The sequence below is a fragment of the Panthera leo genome, chromosome C2 (genome assembly GCF_018350215.1).
Source record: "Panthera leo isolate Ple1 chromosome C2, P.leo_Ple1_pat1.1, whole genome shotgun sequence".
Lineage (NCBI taxonomy): Eukaryota > Metazoa > Chordata > Mammalia > Carnivora > Felidae > Panthera > Panthera leo.
The window spans coordinates 55698315-55719223 of record NC_056687.1 but is presented as its reverse complement, the minus strand read 5'-3'; the positions used below and the strand labels follow the sequence as shown (position 1 = coordinate 55719223).

The following is a 20909-nucleotide window of genomic DNA, read 5'->3' as shown; positions in this document are numbered from 1 at the left end:
ATCCAGGCCAACCAGTACCGTCTGGTGCTTTGAGGCTGGCCACTTAATGCAGGAGGGCTCCGCTCAGATTATTAGAAGACCTGCTTCTATGATAATCACGCTCTTCCCCCCTGTAGAAATTAGATATTACAGCGTTTACTAATTACAGGCGAGTGGCCCTGGTGCCCTCCCAATGGTAGATTGCTTTGAGATGGCAGCCGGAAATTGAGGTAGTAAAATAAATCCAGAAGAGGCTTGTCAAGCTTTTCTTGCCCATAAAATCAAAATAAATATCATATTTCTGAAGTCCTATGGAAGGAAAAATTGGAAAGATAGCTCAAGTTGCTTAGTAAAGAGAATTTTGCGATCAAAACACCACCACATCAGCCACTGTTAAAACAAAAATGCAATCAGGAAAATTACTTGAAATGTTTATGTTTACTTCCAGTTTTCAAATTAAAGTAGAGCATCATGTTCCTTTGGGTTGTCATTCAACTTCTCTCTTCCTCTCCTGAGTCCTATAAATGTAGTAGCGGATAAACTACTTTTTTTTTTAGAAGTAAAATGACTATCTCAAAACTGACAATTTTTTTTTTCTGAGAGCCTCATTGCTTGCATGATGCCCAGAAATCACAAACACATCTAGTTCAAGTTTTTTATTCAGTAGACACTCATTTTTAATTTAAATTTTTTTTAAAGTTTATTTGTTTATTTTGAGAGAGACAGAGACAATGTGAGTTGGGGAGGGGCAGAGAGAGAGAGAGAATCCCAAGCTGGCCCCACACTGTCAGTGCAGAGCCTGATGCAGGGCTCTCACCCATGATCTGTGAGATCATGACCTGAGCTGAAACCCAGAGTTGGACACTCAACTGACTGAGCCACCCAAGCACCCCTCATTTTTTATTAAACAATTTTTTAATGTTTTTATTTTTATTTTTGAGAGACAGAGCATGAGCAAGAGGGAAGGGGCAGAGAGAGAGAGAGAACACAATCCGAAGCAGCCTCCAGGCCCCAAGCTGTCAGCACAGACCCTGACATGGGGTTTGAACCCCCGAAACATGAGATGATGACCTGAGCCGAAGTTGGATGTGTAACTGACTGAGCCACCCAGGTGCCCTTTGGTGTCCTCATTTTTTTTTAATGTTTATTTATTTTTGAGAGAGAGAGACAGAGCATGAACAGGGGAGGGGCAGAGAGAGAGGGAGACACAGAATACCAAGCAGGCTCCAGGCTCTGAGCTGTTAGCTCAGAGCCCAATGCGGGGCTTGAACTCACAAACTGTGAGATCATGACCTGAGCTGAAGTCAGATTCTTAACAGACTGAGCCTGGGTGACCTCATTTCTGATTTTAAAACTATCATGTAAAATCTTTGCTGAGTGTTATTGAACTACCTTAGTCTGTAAGCCCTATAGCCCTAGGTTGAATGAGTTTGAACACATTTTAGAGGTAACTAGGTCAACTAATTTCTCATCACCACCAGGACCTTTCCATACAGCCTCTTGGACAACTCCTGTTTCACCTTACGTTTTAGTGACTTGGCATTCAGTGCTTTGTGAGCGACAGCAGTTGCAAAGCTGGTGTTCACGGTCCTTCCTTACATTTACCCTCAACCTCCCTTTCCCCTGAACCTGTACCTGCCCAGTTCTGTCTTTTGGAACAGAACAGAATGTGTATTTCTTGAGCTGGGCCAGCACAGCACATAGTTGACTGTCGGCTGGCAGGTGAAAAAGTTTCTCCTGGAACGCAAGCCTAACATTACAGTGAAGTCCAAATTCTGTTCTGACTGCCTTTAGTTCCTCCTTCCTTTTTTCTTTCTGGCTGATCTCTTTTCTTCTTTCTTCTCTTCAATCGGAGAAAACATTATCAACCCAAGAAACACAGGAAGTCAGTGCTGGGCTTAGAACACAAAATGCCTTCATCTCTGGTGCTGCAGGTGAAGGAAAACTACCTACTTTCCTTTCCTGTACTCCCGACCTCCTGACCCAGATTCTTCATGTTCTGTGTGTGTGTGTGTGTGTGTGCATGCAATCATTTCTGATCAAATTCTGATCCGAACCTTGGGCTCCATTTACCATATGGGGAATGATAAGAACAACTGTGCAGGAAGGTTAAATAAATCTCAGCGTGGAAAGAGGAGCCTAGCAAAGATGCCTCAGGCTTGAAGTGTGGATCCAAGACCAGGAACAAAGACTTTTCTTGCCTGACAGCGCAGGGTGAGCTTCGCCCTCCGACCAGCAGGGGGAGCGCGTGCTTGCAGAACTGGTGCTTGTCCGTGGCCTTGAGCGTGGGCGTTGGCGTGGACGAAGGCGTGGAGGAGGGCTTGAGCCAACAGCTGAGGGTCGGGGGTCCCTGTCTCCAAGGGCCGCGCGGGACGCGTTGGAGGACATGGGCGACAAGTATGCTACTCTCCAGCGGGCCCAGCTGCATCTGGATTTCATCCACGCCAACTCGTGAGTGCGCAGTGGAGCCTGAAAAAGGGAGGGTCTCCATATAGTGAAGAAGAATTTGGTCCTTCTAGCGAAATACCCAATTTGGAAAAAAAAAAAATGAACTTGGGTATCTGCTTTATGGAGATATTTATTTAAACTTGTTTGCATAAAAAATAAAAAGGTGGTAACGGTACATATTCTGAGCTAGACTAAAACTTTTTTTAATTTTTAAATTATTTTTTTATTTTGAGAGACAGCGAGTGCGTGCATGCACAGGGGAGGGGCAGAAAGAGAAAGAATACCAAGCAAGCTCCGTGCTGTCAGCACAGAGACCTGAGGCTGTATCTCACCAACTGTGAGATCATGACCTGAGTAGAAATCAGGAGTCCGGGACTTAACCCACTGAGCCACCCAGGACCCCCTAGATTATAAATCTTTCTGTTGTTCTAAAATTAACACCAAGTGGTAAGAAGGCCCAGCATTTAACCAAGTATTTAATTGTGGGTTAGCAGAACTACAATCCTACCAACCTGGCCTATCTCTTGTGAATTCTCTGCCCAGCACACTGACATTTTAAAGATTAAAGTTGCTCTCCAGAGAGGAATTTGTATTTATTGATTCCAGCCTCTGTGGCCTGAGTCCTTCCAAAAATGTAACCTCTCCCAGGATGGAATCCTCACATTCTAGTTATTGCTTAGAGCACCCTGCTTCTCTGTCGGGCCCAGATGCCTTTCTGGTACTCATCGGGTGTTATTTCACATACTCAGATTGCAGAGGCAGATGACAGAGGTTTTCTGTTCCATCCATCATTTCTAACCCAGCACAGCGTAGCAGTGACTGCTGTGTGATTCATAGTGGTAGGTCAGTTTTGGGGAATCTTATAGTAATTTTGGATTTACTAAAAGTACCATCTGATGCAAGTGATGTACCAGGTTTGAAACCACAGAAATGGAAGTGTAAAGAATGCCAGGCAAGGATAGCCTAGCTGCTTGGGACAAACATGTAATTTTTACAAAAAAAAAAAAAAAAAAAAAAAAGTAAAACAGGAAAATTTTCGGCAGGTGTTTAGTTTTGTGTGTGTGTGTGTGTGTGTGTGTGTGTGTGTGTGTGTGTGTTTAAATCTCCCTGGAGAAGAATTGCAAATTGGAAAGGATGGAACACCTAGTTAAAAGTTAACTGAAGCAGAAGACGAATGACAAAATAGCAATTTTTAGTTTAAGAAAAATGCTGGAAGGACTGTGAATTTTATCTTGAGAAATTTCCTCAGCTTCAGTTTTGTGTAGTTACCCCAGCTGTTCCCCAGCCCCCTCCTCCCACAGTGGTTTCCCCTGGCCTGTATCCCATTATCAGCTGGTGGTCAGATAACTTAATAACAAAGTGACAGCAGCAGGAAGCAACAATAACAAAATTAGATACAAATTTGCATCTCCTCAGCTTCTCCAGGTAGATTTTCCTTTGAGAATTCTCTCAGTAAAAACAGGATTGATTTTTTAAAAATTCTCTTTTGCTTCTCTCCCGTGGCCCATTCAACTTGAAGTCCTCTTCTCACTATCACTAATTATGTCTCAGATTCATTCCTTCCTCTGGACTGCCATTCCTTTAGTTCCAAACAGCCACCATCTCCCCTGTGAGTTACTCCACATGGCCTCTAAATTGGGTTCTATGCTTCCTGTTCTTGCTCCCTGATGGTCCATTTACCTGAGAGCTCCCAGAGTGAGATTTTTTTTTTTTAAAGTTTATTTATTTATTTTAGAGAGAGAGAATCCCAAGCAGGCTCCATGCTCAGTGGGGAACCCGACATGGGGCTCAAACCCATGAACTGTGATATCATGACCTGAGCTGAAACCCAGAGTCAGATGCTTAACCAACTGAGCCACCCAGGCACCCCCACCCCCCAAGAGTGATATTTTTAAAAAGTAAACCAGCTATGTCATGTCACTCTTCTTAAAACATGACAGTGGTTTCCAGTTACATGTAGGCTAAGTACAAGCTCCTGACCATGGAGTAGGTAGCACGGCGTGACCCCACTGTCTTGTGTCTCAGCATGATCTCCCTTTTTTACCATAGCCAGAGCATACTGGCCTTGGCTCCTTTCTGCTTCAGTGTCTTTTTGCAACTGCTTCTCTTGCTGGAGTGTTTCCACTCTGTCTCTGCAAGGGACTGGGTTCTCCTCATCCTTTAGGGCTCAATTTAAATGTCTTCTACAAAGAGAGGCTCTCCTTGATCACCATGTCCTCTTCCCCATCACCCTTCCTTTATAACATCCAACCAAGATTTGCCATATCATCTTTGTGTGTTTGTTTACTTGTGTATTTTCTATATCCTCCCACTAGTTTGAGCCCCATGAGGGTGAAGACCATGTCTGTCCACATTGACATATGGCAGGCAGTCTGTAAAAATCTCTTCAGTGAAATAGTCCAGAAACTTCTATGAAATTTCTTTGTCAGAATGACTGCAGTTACTTTCCTGAAGTATTATTTATATGTTGCATTTTTGTGTATTGAACCCTGTGTTTTAAATTCACTAGAAAGGTTTGCGGTTCCAAATGCTGCTTTTGGAAAGCATGTAACCTATACTTCTCATTTGCTCTGTTTTAGATTTTTATACACTGAATTTCTTTTGAGTGAAGGACATCTTTTTGCAGCAATAGTATTTAGTAGTTTTTTTTTTTTTTATTATAAACTTGAAAGCTGACTCAAGTCAAGAGACCCCATATCAGCATGTATTTAAAGTTTAAAATTTCCAAAAAAGGGATATGTGCATGTGTGGGTATGTGTATTTTAAGTTTATTTATTTATTTTGAGAGGGAGAGAGAGGGAAGGGCAGCGAGAAGAGAGAGAGAATCCCAAGCAGTCCTCGCACTGTCAGCACAGAGCCTGACTTGGGGCTTGAACTCATGAACCTAAGGTTATGACCTGAGCTGAAGTCAAGAGTAGGATGCTTAACTGACTGAGCCACCCAGGCACCCCTATAGATATATTTTAAAATAAATTTTCAGCTAATGTCTTATGGCCTGAGGTATTTGGAATCGCTGAGACACTGCAGATGATCTTTCTTCCTGTACAAATGAGCAGATGTGTTTTGATAAGTGGGTCTCTCTTGTTTCTGCTACCTGTTTACTAAACATAAAAAGAAAATTGCAGACTGGATCTTCCCTTAATGCTGTGATAAAGTTTCTGATTGAAATATCCACATCAGGAAATGAAAAGCAAGTGTGGGACCCTGAAGGCAGCCTGATTTCACCCACAGATGAACATTCAGCCTTCAAAGCATAAATAGAGACACCTGTCTAATGTGTTTTGTTACCCAGGACTTGGCAGGAGGGGATATAGCAGAGTGACCACAGGTAATTCAGAGGAGAAAAGGGCCTACTGAAAAAATATACGTAGATTATATATATCTATCTATTTATGTGTTTATCTATCTATCAACTAATGGGGCAAACAGGGGTCCCCTGCCAGCCTCTGTACATGCTGATGGAGTCTTAAGGCCTTTCAGTGTGCCAGGATTTTGATCAAAATTTTTCAGAAATAATTTTATCTTAAATAATACAATTTTAATGACAAGTTCTCAAAAAACAAACAAACAAACCACACTTGAATATTGTTTATAAAGCAATTTCAAAACATGTAAATTTGCCATAAGTACAGAAAGCTGCTTGAAGTCTTTGTTTTATTAGGAACAGATGGGCTACCTTAGCAATTGTGTTCTTAGGCTCGGCTTTGTAATGGACCACATCTACTTCAGAATCTTGACCATGCTAAGAAAGTTGTTTCTGAAATAACTCCTTAATAGATTATCTGTCCTGAACTGGAGGACATTTGTCTGCAAGTACCTCGAAGCTTTTAACACTGATTACAGAGTTGGTTTAACTTTTGGTTTTCCCTCTTTCTTCTTCAGCACCACGCACAGCTTCCTTTTTGGAGCGCTGGCTGAATTGCTGGACAATGCAAGGTAAGGCTCGTCCGTGAACTACCCCTATGTAGTAGGAGGTTATTGGCAAGGAACAATTGACTTCAGACCCAAGGGAGTGAGAGAAATGTGATCAATAAGGCAATTCTCAGAGCAGCGTCTATAAACTGGCAGCCCTCTTAGCAAGTCTAGCCTGTCTTGTGTTTGTTTGCCTCATAGTGGGAGTGTGCACAGTAGTTCTAAGGAAAAGGAGGAAAAGAAGGGATTGTTTGTAGAGTTTAAGAAACAGGAGGTGCCACATAAAAAATCTGGATCCCTTGCCTACCCCCCCCCCCCCTTTTTTAAGTAGCAGCCTCGAGGTTGCTCAGGGGTCTAAGGGGCTTGGCATGTGCTCTCTTGGGACCAGCCTGTGCCTTCATCCTTGCCATTCTCAGTGGTCCCCATGGCCAACCTGAAGTCCTTCTGCAGCAGACACTTGACTTTGCCAGGGCTGCTCAGATGCTAGAAATTAATATCAAATGAAGCTGTTTAATGGACTTAGTCAAGATGTTTAGTTTTCTCATGAAGAGGGTCTTTATAAAGTCCCTGTGTTATTCTAAGAAATTATTCTATATCATTTAAGAGTTTGGTGGTTTCCTGTGATTGTCAAAATGAAAACTAGAGGATATCAAAACAGTGTTGTGGACAGCAAGAAAAAATGTGAAGAGATGGTTTGGGGCCTCTTCCTTTTTTTTTTTTTTTCCCCCAGCAGTAAAAAATGGATCAAATATGTATTAATGCAGATACACATGTACATATATGTTGAGACCTATGTGTATGCTTTGACATGAATAATTCTTTTTTGCTTGTTTAACTTTTAAATTTTATTTAAATCTAAGTTAGATACCATTTCTTCCTGATACAACAGCTGATCAGAGAGAAAGTACCTGGGCTAAAGTACAAAGCTTATTATGAAATATCTTAATATGCTGTAGAGGTAAATGATTTTTCTATACCTTACCCCATGGCATTTCGCTGTGAAGAAACTGTTTCTTGGGGCGCCTGGGTGGCTCAGTTGGTGAGCATCTGACTCTTGATTTTGGCTCACGTCACGATCCCAGGTTTGTGGGATCCAGCCCCACATAGGGCAGAGCCCTACTTTCTGCTGTGAGCGTGGAGCCTACTTGAGACCCTCTCTCCCTCTGCCCTTCCTCACCCTTTCAAGTTAAAAAAAAAATGAAAAAAAAAAGTGTTTCTTTGAAAACTTCCATTTCAGTGCAGTGGCCTTTATGGAGGACCTATTGTGTATATGGTATTTTGTATAATGTACAGTTATGGAATGGAGATAATAATACTTTTGTGTCATGTGGCTGTGGTAAGGATTAGGTGAGAAGGCTTAAAAGTACTTCATTCAGTGCTTATTTGACACACAGAAATGCTCAAGGAATGGCAGTGATAGTTCCAGAATTTCTATAAAGGAGGAGCTTAAAAGCAGCAATTGGCTAGAGGAAGGAGCTAAGGGCCCAACTTTGAAGGCTTTGAACAAGTCAGCCTAGCAATTCAGATGTATTTGGCATAGTTTTGGGTTGGGACTGATGGAAGTGTTGGGAGAGACTCAGATTTTCCGATTAGAATCCCAGTGGCTGTTATTATTCTGAGCTTCCCTTCCCTCAACACATCCGCTGCTGCATCAGCTAAGGCCACTTTCCTCATTGTCTTTCTCCTTTCTCTCACACCCCTCACAGTAAAACCAGGATCTTTTGGCTCTTGCTCTTTTTCTTTTACAATTTCCACTTAAAAAATAATTTAAAAAAATACACAAATAATATCTGTGAGTTGTAGAAAACTGGAAAAACAAGAAAAAAAAAGGGAGTCGTCAGTAATCTTGTCACATTGTGGGGCAGGGGGCGTCAGCATCCTTCTTCACATCGTAAATATTTTCCCCTTTGCAGGCCATATGTTCTCTGTTGAAACTACTCAACTCTGCCATTGTGGTGTGAAGGCAGCTATAAGCAATATATAAATGAATGGGCATGATAGTGTTCCAATAAAACTTTATTTATAAAAACAGTTGGTGGGCCACATTTGGCTGTTGGACCATAATTTGCCAACCTCGGATCTAGAGAAAACCACTGTTTTGGTTTTTTCCTTACAAATATGGATGTGTTTATCATATATGTTCTTTAAAAACATGTGATCATCAGCTCAGGTCTCGATCTCTGACTGAGTTCAAACCCCGCATTGGGGTCCATACTGAGCATGAAGCCTACTTAAAAAAACAAAAACATATGATCATACAGTACATATTACTTAGTATTTTGCTTTTTTCTTTTCATTTTTTGGGCACTAAAATATATCATGAAAGTCTTTCTGCAATTTATAGATTATTTTCCAACTAATTTTTTAAAAATAATATCCATTTTTGTTGAGCTTTTTGTGTAGTTACACCACTAAATTCCATCTCTTCTTTTAAAATTTCTGAGTTTCAGGTTTTGTAATATTCTCAAATTATGAATGATCGTAGGTCTTGGTATATAAAGGTAGAGCAAAACATTTTAGTAATTGTTTTGAAGCAATTTAAGTGGATTTCTCTATTGTTTGGTACCTGACAATAGGTTACACCTCACATGAGGTGTAATTTTTTTAAAACATAATTTCATATTGAGGCAATGATATTTTTATATTGTTTCCAGAGATGCAGGGGCTGCAAGACTTGATGTGTTTTCAGGTAAGCATATTTGTTTTCTCCTCTCCCCCTTTTTTAATTCTAATGGAAAAGCCTGTAGTGATTTTGCTTTTATTTCATGAAATCAAAGCACATTTTATAGATTTTTAATGTAACTTAAGTGCTTTCTGAGTGCAGTGACCCTATGGGGGAGCCAGTTTGAGAGCAGTACACTCTGTGAGTAGAACTGTTCACTTGTTAGGGGACCCATTTACAAAATTAGATCTTCCAGGGTTTTGTGAAAGCTTCAGAGTGATTTGGAGCCATCAGTTTGTCTGCTGCAAGAAAACAGTTTTATTTTAAAAAGCACATTAACTTAATGGCTATTCGTAATTAAGTATACCTCATTCTCGACTTACCACAGTTTTAAAATGTGTAAGTGAATGCAAAGTATGAATGTTTGAGGGCTGTGAAATTCAAACCAGGTGTGTTTTCGTCACTGACTTCATTTTTAGTCACCAAATGTTGATTGTCCTTGCTAGTTCATTTCATTAGAATACGATGCAAATGAGATCCTGTTCTGTATTTGATACTACCTAGATAAATGTCTGTAGTGTTAAAACTGGTCTCCAACCCCGATTCTGCCAGCTCTCCTATAAATGTTGGCTCTTGGTCACAGATGAGAGGATATGATCTGTGATGTCAATCTGTATCCATACTTAAAAAACAACTCAGGGTGCCTGGGTGGCTCAGTTGTTAAGCATCTGACTTTGGCTCAGGTCATGGTCTCATGGTTCGTGAGTTCAAGCCCCACATCGGGTGAGTGTATACAAGCCCGCTTCGGGTAAAGCCCTGCTTCTGGCGAGTCCCACTTCTCTAACTCTCTCACTGCCCCTGGGGGGATTCTCTCTGTCTCTCTCTGGCCCTTGCTCACTTGTGCCTTCTCTCTGAAACAAACAAAACAAAACAAAAAACACAACAAACAAAAAACCAGCTCAGTTCAATTCAGTTTTCTGAGTGTTTAAGATCCTGTGCTAGATGGGTGCTTCTGGTTCATGAAGGAGAGAGACACGGACACCTCGAGAGATCTGAGAAAACAGAATAAATGATTTTCTTCTTCCCTTTTACCCTCTAGGTTCTGAAAAGTTTGAGAAAGAAAACAAGATAGTTGGTATCTGTTATTGATAAATGCTAGGTTGGGGTATGGAGCTTAGTATGAGAAATCCAGCAGATTTGCTGATCAAACCCCAGAATCAGACACTTGACCAACCTGTGGAGTCAGGCTTCCCCTCAAAACTGGTCTGCCTGGGGCAAGCGGGACAGAGCTCATGCACTCTGCCAGCAGCTCACTCCCAAGAGGGAACAGGAGAGATCTGAACTGAGCCTCCCTAAGTGATTCTTCCTTAGATTACCAGTCAAGAGAGTGAGCTTGCTGCCCCAGGGAAGAAGTGAGTGGAGGGACAGAGAAGAGCCCCTTTACTAATATTAATGGCACTCCATTCCACATAGAAGGAAACACCACTAGTAGAGAAAAAGTGGTCTTCCCTTTCATATCCAATTATATTGTGTACCATAGAGTAAGTGTTTCTTGCCCAGGAGAGACTCAAAGTAGGGAGGGAATGCAGAGAAAATACCTCATATTTAAGAGCTAGGGCTAAAGTATGAATGTGGTTTTTTGTCAAGTAGTATAAAAAGAAAAGAGTATTCTTGTCTGAGGAATTACTGTGAGAAAAAGAATGGAGGTGGATCAGTTTAGAAATTCATTCATCTATTCAGTAACAGTTTATTGAGTGTCTGTTATGGATGAATGAAATGAACAGTTATTCCAGGTGCTAAGGATAGGGCATTGCGCAAAATATTTGATTAAATATGTGTTCTCAGGAACATGCCTTCTGATGGGGGAGGGATAGACACGAATGAACAAATAATATACCAGGCAATGAAAAGTGCTAAAAGGGGGGATAAAAAGTGGGATAAGAGAACAGAGAGTGATAGACAGATTGTACTATTTTTCATGAGGCGAATAGGGATAGTTTCTCTAACCAGGTGCTATACCATAAAAGATCTGAATGAGGTGTGAGGGGCCAAGCTGTATAGGTACTTGGAGAAAAAGCAGTCAGGGAACAATGAGTAGGCTAGGTTGACTGAAGCTAATTGTTAAAACCAAATAGATGAGTACCTTCAATACCATGCTAAGGTTATTTTCTGTAGACAATGACCATTGAAAAATTTTGAACAATAACATTTGGCCGATTAGTCATGTGCTCTTTTCTCTTCAAAGAAAGCTACTCGAGTCATAGCATACAGGATGGTCTGTAGAAGTGTGAAAGGAGGGATAGCAGGGGTGTGGGGCTACACAAGGACCTACACAAGATTTCACGAGAATTTGAACAAGAGGAGAAGAGGACAAGATTTAAGCTGCATTTCATTCAGAGCACAGATATTACTGATGAAGGGTCGAAGGGTTGAGAAGAATTATCCAGAACCACAAAGTACAACAGATATAATTGGAATTCACACGTTATGTTCTTTTGGGTTTGTGGCAGGACACCAGTGGGGCACGACAGTTCTCATTTCTCCTACTGTCTCCAGCACTTGGCATTCTCTCTCTCTCTCTCTCTCTCTCTCTCTCTCTCTCTCTCTCTCTCTCTCACACACACACACACACACACACACACACATACACACACACACACACACACACACACAATCTTTGCCATTTGCATTGAAAATGGCACTTCTTTCTTTAGGTTGTATGTGTTTTGTGAAGAGGATTTTTGGTTTTAAGTTATGTATTCATAAAAAAAGCATCTATTCATGTTTTAAAATTTTTTATTGCAGCAAGTTGCAATATGGTTATCAACTTAACCAAACTTTATTTTTCTTACAAAAATAATAAACCAGGGTCAGGGCTTATGTAGCGATAGATAGAATTGATATGGGATAAAGAATTCATCTAATCATTGGGCTAGGTTTCAGAGTATTTACTGAAGCTCCAAGTTACTTTCCAATCTTAAGTTTTCTTCAGGTAACTTGAGGGAGGGCTATAAAATTCAAACTAACATGTTTAGACATTGATATTTTATCTGTTCATGCGTATTGGTTCTAGTAAACTTGGCTTTGCATTCAATATGTGTGTGTGTATGCATATATGTGTGTGTGTGTGTGTGTATATATATATACACACACACACACACACATATATATATATATATATATATATATATATATATTTGTATTTGTATTTATATATTTAGTGCTGACCAAGTGTCAGGCACTGGGTTAAGTGCTGAGTAAACACAGTGCCTGCTTTTAAGGAACTGGCATTCTAATGTGGGGTTCTGTGGAAAATATGGTGTATATCTTCACTTTTATGGGTGGAGGACCCTTAATTTTCACCATATCTCTGAGGCAACTGTGTTCCAAAAAAAGCTACTAATCTGAAAGAGAACTAGATACATAAGCAGGTATTTGTCTGTCCTTTGAATGGTAGGAAGCACACATTACAAACTAAATGTTCTTTATGGGCACCTGATGATGTGGGAGAATTAGGAAGGTGTCCTAGAAGGAACCTTATGTGAACGAAAGACCTAAAGGGGAAATAGGCCTTGGCCTGGTGAATCAGAGACTGAAAGGGACAAAGAGGCAGTATGTGCAGGGGCTTGAATATGGAGAGAACATAGAACACTGATGGAGTTGCAAAAATGTTTGAGATGCTCAAGATTAGTTAAAGAGAATATTTGTGTGGAAGTGGAAGGCTGCAGTATGGGTGAGGGGAGGGAGTGACAAGAGATGAACTCGGAGAGTGTATTAGTCAGGGTTCTTCAGAGAAACAGAACCGGTAGGAGATAGCTAAATAGACAGACACTGTAAACAGACAGACGGACAGGTATGATCTGCCTCCCTTCCCCCCTCTAGATATGTATGTGTATTTATATATAATTTTCTATATATCTGTATCTATCTACGTGTATACATATAGATAGTTCGCGGGGGGAGGGTGAGAGGGTGGGATTTTAAGGAATTGGCTCACATGATTGTGGGGGCTAGCACGTCTGAAACCTGTAGGGCAACTGGCAGGTTGGAAAGTCAGGTAGGGCTGATATTGCAGTCTCAAGTTCCAAATCTTCCAGGTAGGCCAGCAGCCTGGAGACTCAAGTGCAATTTCTATGTTGCAGTCTTGACACAGAAAATCGCTTCTTTGAGAAGCCTCTGTCTTTGCCTGAAGGCCTTCAGCTGATTGGATTAGGCTCACCCACACTGTGGAAGTTATTTGCTTTACTTGAAGTCAACAGATTGTAAATGTTAAGTCTATCCACAAATGTTTTCATAGCAACATCTAGACTAATGTTTGACCAAACAGCCGGGTACCAGGGCTTAACCAAGTTGACACATAAAATTAATTGTGAAATGCATGCTGGTCCGCACTCTGCTTTGAGCGGGAGCAAGGAATTAGGCAGCTGTTGCTGTAATCCAGAAGAGAGATGATGGTTTCCTGAGCTAAGGCAGTGTTGTGAGGATAGAGAAAGTGGTCAAACTTGAGAGCTTGAGAGATGTTGAGAAGAGGTGGAATTGAGAAGACATATGGAGATCCTGAGTTTTGACTCGGGCTGCTGAAGCCTAATGCAGAGTGATGCCATTTATTGAACAGAAAACATCAGAAGGAGAAGTAAATCTGGCGGAGATTTTAGAGATGCATATTTTTTTTGTTTTGTTTGTTTTTTGTGGTTTGTTTTAGAGATGCATATTTAACAGATAATAGAAATTAATCTGGAATCCTTAGTTTTAAGGATTGGAAATAAATGAGGCCAAGCTTCAGGGTGGAATGTAGGGGAATATTAAATTTTGAGGCTATGATGGTCTGCAGCAGCTCATTGGGGTTTATAGAAAAAGTAAGCACTGCATATGTCTCTTGGGAATTTCGAGTCTTTCCCACCTATTCACCAGAGAATGCCCTTCTTTCTGCAAGCTCCTTACATGAGACCTTTATCCCAAGAGCTGCAAAATCTGTTGCATCTATGCAGAGCCTCTTGAGGCTTGGATCAGGGGGTTCCCAGTGCTGATAAACACTAGAATAATCAGGAGAATTTTTATTCCTGTGCCTCATCCAAGACCAGTTAATCCGGAGTATCTCTACATGATTAAAATGTTCAGCCACGTTGAGAACAGCTACATTGTGGAAAGAATTTAACAAGAGTGGGCTTCCCCTTGTTGAATTGTGAAGAATGTCATCCTCAGTCAGGAAGGGTTGAACAGAGCAAATACCTAAAGTGGAGGAGGAATGTTCTGATACAGAAGTTGAGGTCAGCACTGCCAATAGACCAGGCTGAGAGAGGAACTGGGAAAATGAGATGGGAGGGAAGATCCAGAGGGTTTATTGGAAGTGAATTAGCAGGAGTGGGGGAGAGATTAGAAGTGGGTAAGTGAGCCTAAAATTATGAACCTGGAAAGCTTAGGTATGTGTTTTAGATAGTTATTTATGGATTACCTTGAACATTATTTAATTTTTAAAATGTAGATTGAGGGTGACCATTGAACACAAAGTTGACTTAACAGATGTGCTAAAACTGAATCATAGGTATAGAGTTAGCAAATTAGTGGGTGTCTGAGGTTGGGGTAGGTGTGATGGGCATGGAAGGGAGCAAGAAGGGAAGGACTACAGAGTGACCTGAGGAAACATTTGAGGTGATAGGTATATTCACTACCTTGATTGTGATGATGGTTTCATGGGTATGTACATATGCCAAAATACATCAATTTTACACTTTAAACATATGCATTTTTGTGTGTGTAAGCTATTTCTCAACAGAGTTATTAGAGAGAGACTTATATATATATCCTTATATATATATATATATATATCTTTATATATATCCATATATATATATATATCCTTATATATATATATATCTTTATATATATCCATATATATATATATCCTTATATATATATATCCATATATATATATAACATATATCCATATACATATACATATTATATATATATATATATATATATATATATATATATATATATATATAACTTATATATCCAAATGTTGAAATTATTTTCAGAGCCAGATTATAAATTGAGCATTAAAATTAGTCTCATTAGTTTTAGTTACACCTTTATATTTTTTAAGGGAGATTATTTTGTTATCTTAATGATATCTCTTAATCATCAAAATTGATTCCAAATAATTTAGCTATTTTCAAAAATCAAATGCATTTTCAAGAGGCAAATATTTGCTGCCACTAAGAAGCACACACAAATGGTTCTTATGGGAATTAACTACTTAGAAGAGAGCCTGAGGAATTTAATAAAAATGGCCTAGATTGACTTTAGAATTAGTGCTTTGGTGGAAGGGCAAAAAGGTTGATCAATTTGATAGAGGGATCCTGGGGTCACATCACCATCTACTTTTATTCCCTCCCGCAGGGAGGAAATGTCTGAAGTTTAAAGGGCCAGATTCCAAAGCAGGGCACGCCATGCTGTATACATAATTTATTAATGTGTAGGTGTTTTATGTTAGTTTAAAGCCTTTTTGTTGCATGATTATTTTCCCCTGCAGTTTCTTGTGAAACTCTAGCCAAGACACCTTTCTGAGTGCCACTATTGTGCCATAACTCTGTCACCCAGTGGCTGCATTTGAGGAGGACAAACAATTATGTAAGCAGCATGACTTTCTTATGAACAAATTAAGGCCAATATTTATTAGTAATAACTGTTTTCTCTTACAGTGGATAATGAAAAACTGCAGGGTGGATTCATGTTGTGCTTCCTGGATGATGGATGTGGTATGAGCCCTGGTAAGTTAATTATCTAGATACCTAACTGGCTGTTAGAGGAAACCGTCTGAAAGCCCATAAAATAAATAAAAATAAATTGAGCTATCTATGCAAAAACAGGTATGGCGCTATTAGGAAAATAAATCTCAGACTTAACATATTGTTGAACTTTTTATTTTATTTATGTATTTATTTATCTAACAATTTTAATCTTTATTTTTGAGAGAGAGAGAGAGACAGAACACAAGCAGGGGTGGAACAGAAAGAGAGAGAGATACAGAATCTGAAGCAGACTCCAGGCTCCGAGCTGTCAGCACAGAGCCCTACGCGGGGCTTGAACCCACGAACTGTGAGATCATGACTGAGCGGAAGTCAGATGCTTAACTGAATGAGCCACCCAGGCGCCCCTATTGTTGAACTTTTTAGATTTAATTATTCCAGCTGACAGAGTAAATTGTAATCAATGTAATCATCTAAACCAAAACAAAAAGTGAATGTGGATAAATATTGCAAGAAAAATAAAAAAGAGAAGATACCAATTACTTAGAAAAAAAAATTCTAGGAACAAATGGAAAAGAAAGGGTAACTGGATGGGTTCTGAGATTGCTTTAGCCTGCCCTTCAGGTAGTTCTTGCAAGAGTCCTGAGGCAGTTTCCAATGCCTTTAGGCTGTTTTTAATTTTCTGCTTAACCTTGAGGTGGAGGTTACCTCCCCTTGTTTTTCATAGTTTGTTTTTTGCCCGAAGTTCAAGGGTTTAATAGCTTCAGTCTATTCTTATCATAATGAATACATTTATAATTCATTGCATGATTTTTTTCTTTTGTATCTTCAAGGCATTCAAAATGCAACACATAGTAGGTACACAATACCCATTTGCTGTGGAATTGATACCCTCTGATAAGGGCTTTGAGTCATTTGGGATAGCTTGTCTGGGATTTCTTGTTTAACACTTTTCCATGTCCCATAAGGCAGGGTTTTTGACCACTAGGTTAAAAAAAATAGGGAGTTCAAACACTATGGAACAGTTCTGGTCAGTTCTACACCAGAGGAGAGGATGTGCATCAGTGCTGCTAGTAGGAAACTGAGAATACAAAGTTATTTTCTTGGGGCATCTGGGTGGCTCAGTCGGTTAAGTGTCTGACTTTGGCTCAGGTCACTATCTTGTAGTCCGGGAGTTCGAGCCTCACATTGGGCTCTCAGAGCCTGGAGCCTGCTTTGGATTCTGCATCTCCCTCTCTCTCTGCTCCTTCCCTGCTCCCGCTCCATCTCTCCCACTCAAACATAAATAAACATAAAAAAAAAAAAAAGTTGTTTTCTTGTTAGTCTCTGAAGTTCTCCCTTGGCACGAATAGTCAAAGATTATTAGCAAGTTCAGAAAATGCTCAAATATCTCACTCAGTTCTTGTTCTGACTTTGGATAACTTTGATTTTTCCAGGTGATTTTGACTAAGAGTATTGTTGTTTCCTTAGTGTTTAAATAAGAGAAGGATTTTATGAGAAAATCATAATGAAAAAACAGTTTTGCTTTTCGCTTCTAGGCTGACTGTTAAGTTCATTTACCTGAGTTCTTAAATAACAATATATGATCTAGTCTAAGAGTTGCAGGATTTTTTTTTTTTTTTACCTCAATACCCAGGGTTTGTTGTCTCACTGCTTCAAAGAATGAAAGATAGATACAAAATGAGCAGGAGGCATAAGATCAGAAAGTAAGAATAGTAGGAAAGCTCTGTTTACAGAGAGGGGACATTTGAAAGTGAATACCCGCGACAATAGGCAACGGTCTTTATTTTATAAGGTTCTGGTCACCTCCCCTCTTCCCTTCCCCCTTGTTCCTTCTCAAGTCCTACCCTATTGGACTGATAACTCTAGGTGCTAGTTGTCCATTACTGATTGGCTCATTTCCATTGTATGAGGGCTGGTCTGTGGCCAAACCGTTCCTTGTGGGTCATAGTTTATGATCTACTTATTTTTAGTCAGGTCTTTTGTCAAATTCCTGAGAAAACCAAAGGGGAGTAGGTGGTGTTTATTACATTCTTGAGAGGGACCTTACTCCTGAGAGGGTTTGCTGTGGTCAGACACTCCCAGCATTGTTCCAAAATGTGTGTTTTTCCCCACCCAGGGACCTCAGTCAGGTCCTAACCTTTCCCTCTTTGTGTATTTTATCCTACTTTCCCTATTATATAAGGCCCTTCATTAAAAAAAAAAAAGAAAAAAAAAGAAGCAGTGCCTTTTATATATGGCTGTGAGCAAAATGATGAAAACACAGGGAAGTGGCAAATACTCAGATTTTTAGAAGGAACTCAAACTTCAGTTGACGTATGCAGTAGTATTTTTAAAAGCCCACTAGTGTTGAGAGACCAATTCTTTGTTAACATTGATTGGAAATCAAGTAGTAAGTTAGAAGGAAGAATTTATCTGATGACTGAAAATAGACTCTGTGGCCCAAACTGATCTGGATCAACCTTGATCCATGGAAGTAACTGCAGTAGCTTCCACCCCTTCACTTCTGGTCCTGCCCCATTAAGTCCATTCCTCACATAGCAATCCTGAGGGTATTTGTTATCTTTTAATATAAATCACATCATATCATTCCCTTGCTTAAAACCCATAGTGCTTTTTCGTTGCTTTGGGGTAAAATTTATACTCCCCAATAATGCTTCTAGTTTCTTGAATTATTTGACCTTTGTCTACCTCTTTGATCAATTCCCACGTCTCTGTCTCCCTTGTTTATAGTATTCCAACTACACCTGCTGGCCCTTCACTTGAATCTCATCTCAGATGTCACCTTAGGAAAGAGGCCTTCCCTGATCATTCCTTCTGAGGGCCACATTCCTTTTAATTCTCTATCACATTAACCTGGTTTTATTTTCTTTACCTAATACTCTCATAAATGGTCTTATTTATTTGCTTCTTTTAATCTGTTTCTCCTGCCATGACATAAAGTTATTGTGGACAGGGGTCATGTCACTGTTCTATAGCTGTGCCCAGAACTCTGGCCCCACCATACATGGGAGTCTGTGAAGTGTGCTTTGAAAACCACAGAATATGGTCTCTGGTAACTCTGTACTATTACCCTTACAGTAACATTTGTCAGCTGTTTAACCTTGAGCAGGTTACATAAACTCCTTGAAGTTCAGAGGATTCTTCTCTAGAATTCCAGAATGCCCTGGAGAGATCTGGAGAATAACTATGAGAGTCTGAAACAAGTAGCCCCTTTTCCTCAGGTAGTATCAGACTAGAAACCATTCTGCCCTTCTCAGTCTTACCTGGGGCCAGGTAAGAGTCAAATTCGTGGAAAATTAGTAGTGGTACAAATAATTATAACACTTTTATTCGCACTTAACAGGTAGTGTGCATTGTATTCAGGGTTTCACATGTAGATAATCTCATTTAATATATTTATCTTCATCAACAGCTCTAACATAGGTATTAACAGTTCCCTTTTAGAGATGAGGAAATTAAGACTCAGAGTTTAAGCTCTGTGTACCCAAAGTCATATGGCTAGGTCTGTCTGACCATCAACATATTGCACTTGAGATCCTGGGCAGGGATCATGGAGCCTGGCAAGGATCCTTGTCTCTGGACCGACCCAAGAGATACGGGTTTGTTCTAATGTCTTGAGATATGTGTGACATCCTGACAACTGGACCTCTGGCCAGTGTCATTGATTCATAATTCCTAACCACTTAAGTGTCTTTCTCAATTATAGAGGAAGCTTCAGATATCATTTACTTTGGAACATCTAAGAAACGGTCATCAACCTTGAAGTTTATTGGACAATATGGTAATGGTCTTAAAAGGTGAGAAATTATTTTCCTTTTTTTAAAAAAAATATTTATTTATTTTTGAGAGAGAGAGAGAGAGAGAGAGAGAGAGAGAGAAACAGCAAGGCAGGGAGGGGTAGAGAGAGGGAGACAGAGGATCCAAAGCAGGCTCTGTGCTGAAAGCAGAGATCCCAATGTGGGGCTAGAACTCATGAACCATGAGATCGTGACCTGAGCCAAAGTTGGACAGTTAACTGACTGAACCACCCAGGTGCCCCAGAAATTGTTTTCCTTTAGGGCATGTATTATTGATATTGGGAACAAGCTTTAAAAAATATATATGTATGTATGTGTGTGTGTGTGTGTATATATACATATATATATATTTATATTTATATTTATATTTTATATTTATATAAATGTTATATATAAATAAAAATAAAAAAATACATATATAAACTTGAGAATCCTACCTTGTTTTGGGATTTCCATACCTATAACTGACTTGGATCTTTACAAGATTTTTATTTTTAAAGTTTATTTATTTTGAGAGAAGGGGGTAGCAGAGAGAGGGAGAGACAGAATCTCAGGCAGGCTTCATGCTGTCAGCGCAGAGCCTGATGCAGGGCTCGAACTTACAAACCATGAGATCATGACCTGAGCCGAGATCAAGGCTTGGACCCTTAATGACTGAGCCACCCAGGCACCTCTACAACATTTTTAAATTTAATTCTCAGATAGGTGATGAATCGTCTTTTAGGTATTATTGAAGGACCAGCTCTGTACTTCAGAGTTTCACTTAATTTCTGTGTTCTTTTGTTCTCAGAGCATGTGTTAGTGTAGGTGAATATGTGTCCACAGCTTATTATTAACCGGTCTCAATGTAAGATGAGGACAAGAGAATATGAGACAAGAAAATATGCCACCTGTGTGGCACCTGCCAGGGACAGATGATTATTCTTTTCTTGAGTCCTGAGCAGTACCTTATTTCTAGCAGTCATGTTTCAAGCAAGGGTGTAGGGCTAGATTAGTTCAAATGCATCTGTTCTACTTTGAGAAAAAAGCATTTGTTCCCATTTGGTGATGGGTCAACAAAACAGTGGAGTTACTTCTATGAAAGAACAATTCATTACACTGCATAGTTTCATGCCCACCTATTTCTTCTTTTCCGTATGTGAGATGTAAACCAATATATTCTTGATCTTTTTATATAGTGGATCCATGAGGATTGGAAAAGACTTTATTCTTTTTACAAAGAAGGAAGAAACGATGACCTGTGTGTTTTTTTCTCAGACATTTTGTGAAAGAGAAGGTCTTAGTGAGGTAAGAATTTAGATTTTCTTTTGGTTCCCACGGTAACGGTGTTGTTTTCATATGCCATCTCAGGAGGTG

At 39.8% G+C, this 20909-nt stretch overlaps 1 protein-coding gene across 3 annotated transcripts in view; it reads left to right on the top strand.

The window, feature by feature from the left end:
• Positions 1-2304: 2304 nt before the first annotated feature.
• Positions 2305-20909, top strand: part of MORC1 (MORC family CW-type zinc finger 1) — a 163768-nt gene continuing 145163 nt past the window's right edge. For 2 of the 3 annotated variants that reach the window (XM_042903391.1, XM_042903388.1), the window contains exons 1-6: positions 2305-2430; positions 6310-6363; positions 8994-9028; positions 15706-15774; positions 19463-19553; positions 20732-20840. In XM_042903391.1, the coding sequence (XP_042759325.1) occupies positions 2366-2430; positions 6310-6363; positions 8994-9028; positions 15706-15774; positions 19463-19553; positions 20732-20840 (423 nt within the window). In that variant the 5' untranslated portion in view covers positions 2305-2365. Of the gene's footprint in view, positions 2431-6309; positions 6364-8993; positions 9029-15705; positions 15775-18952; positions 19030-19462; positions 19554-20731; positions 20841-20909 lie in introns of those variants that run through there. The other variant, XM_042903389.1, reaches the window with a different exon arrangement.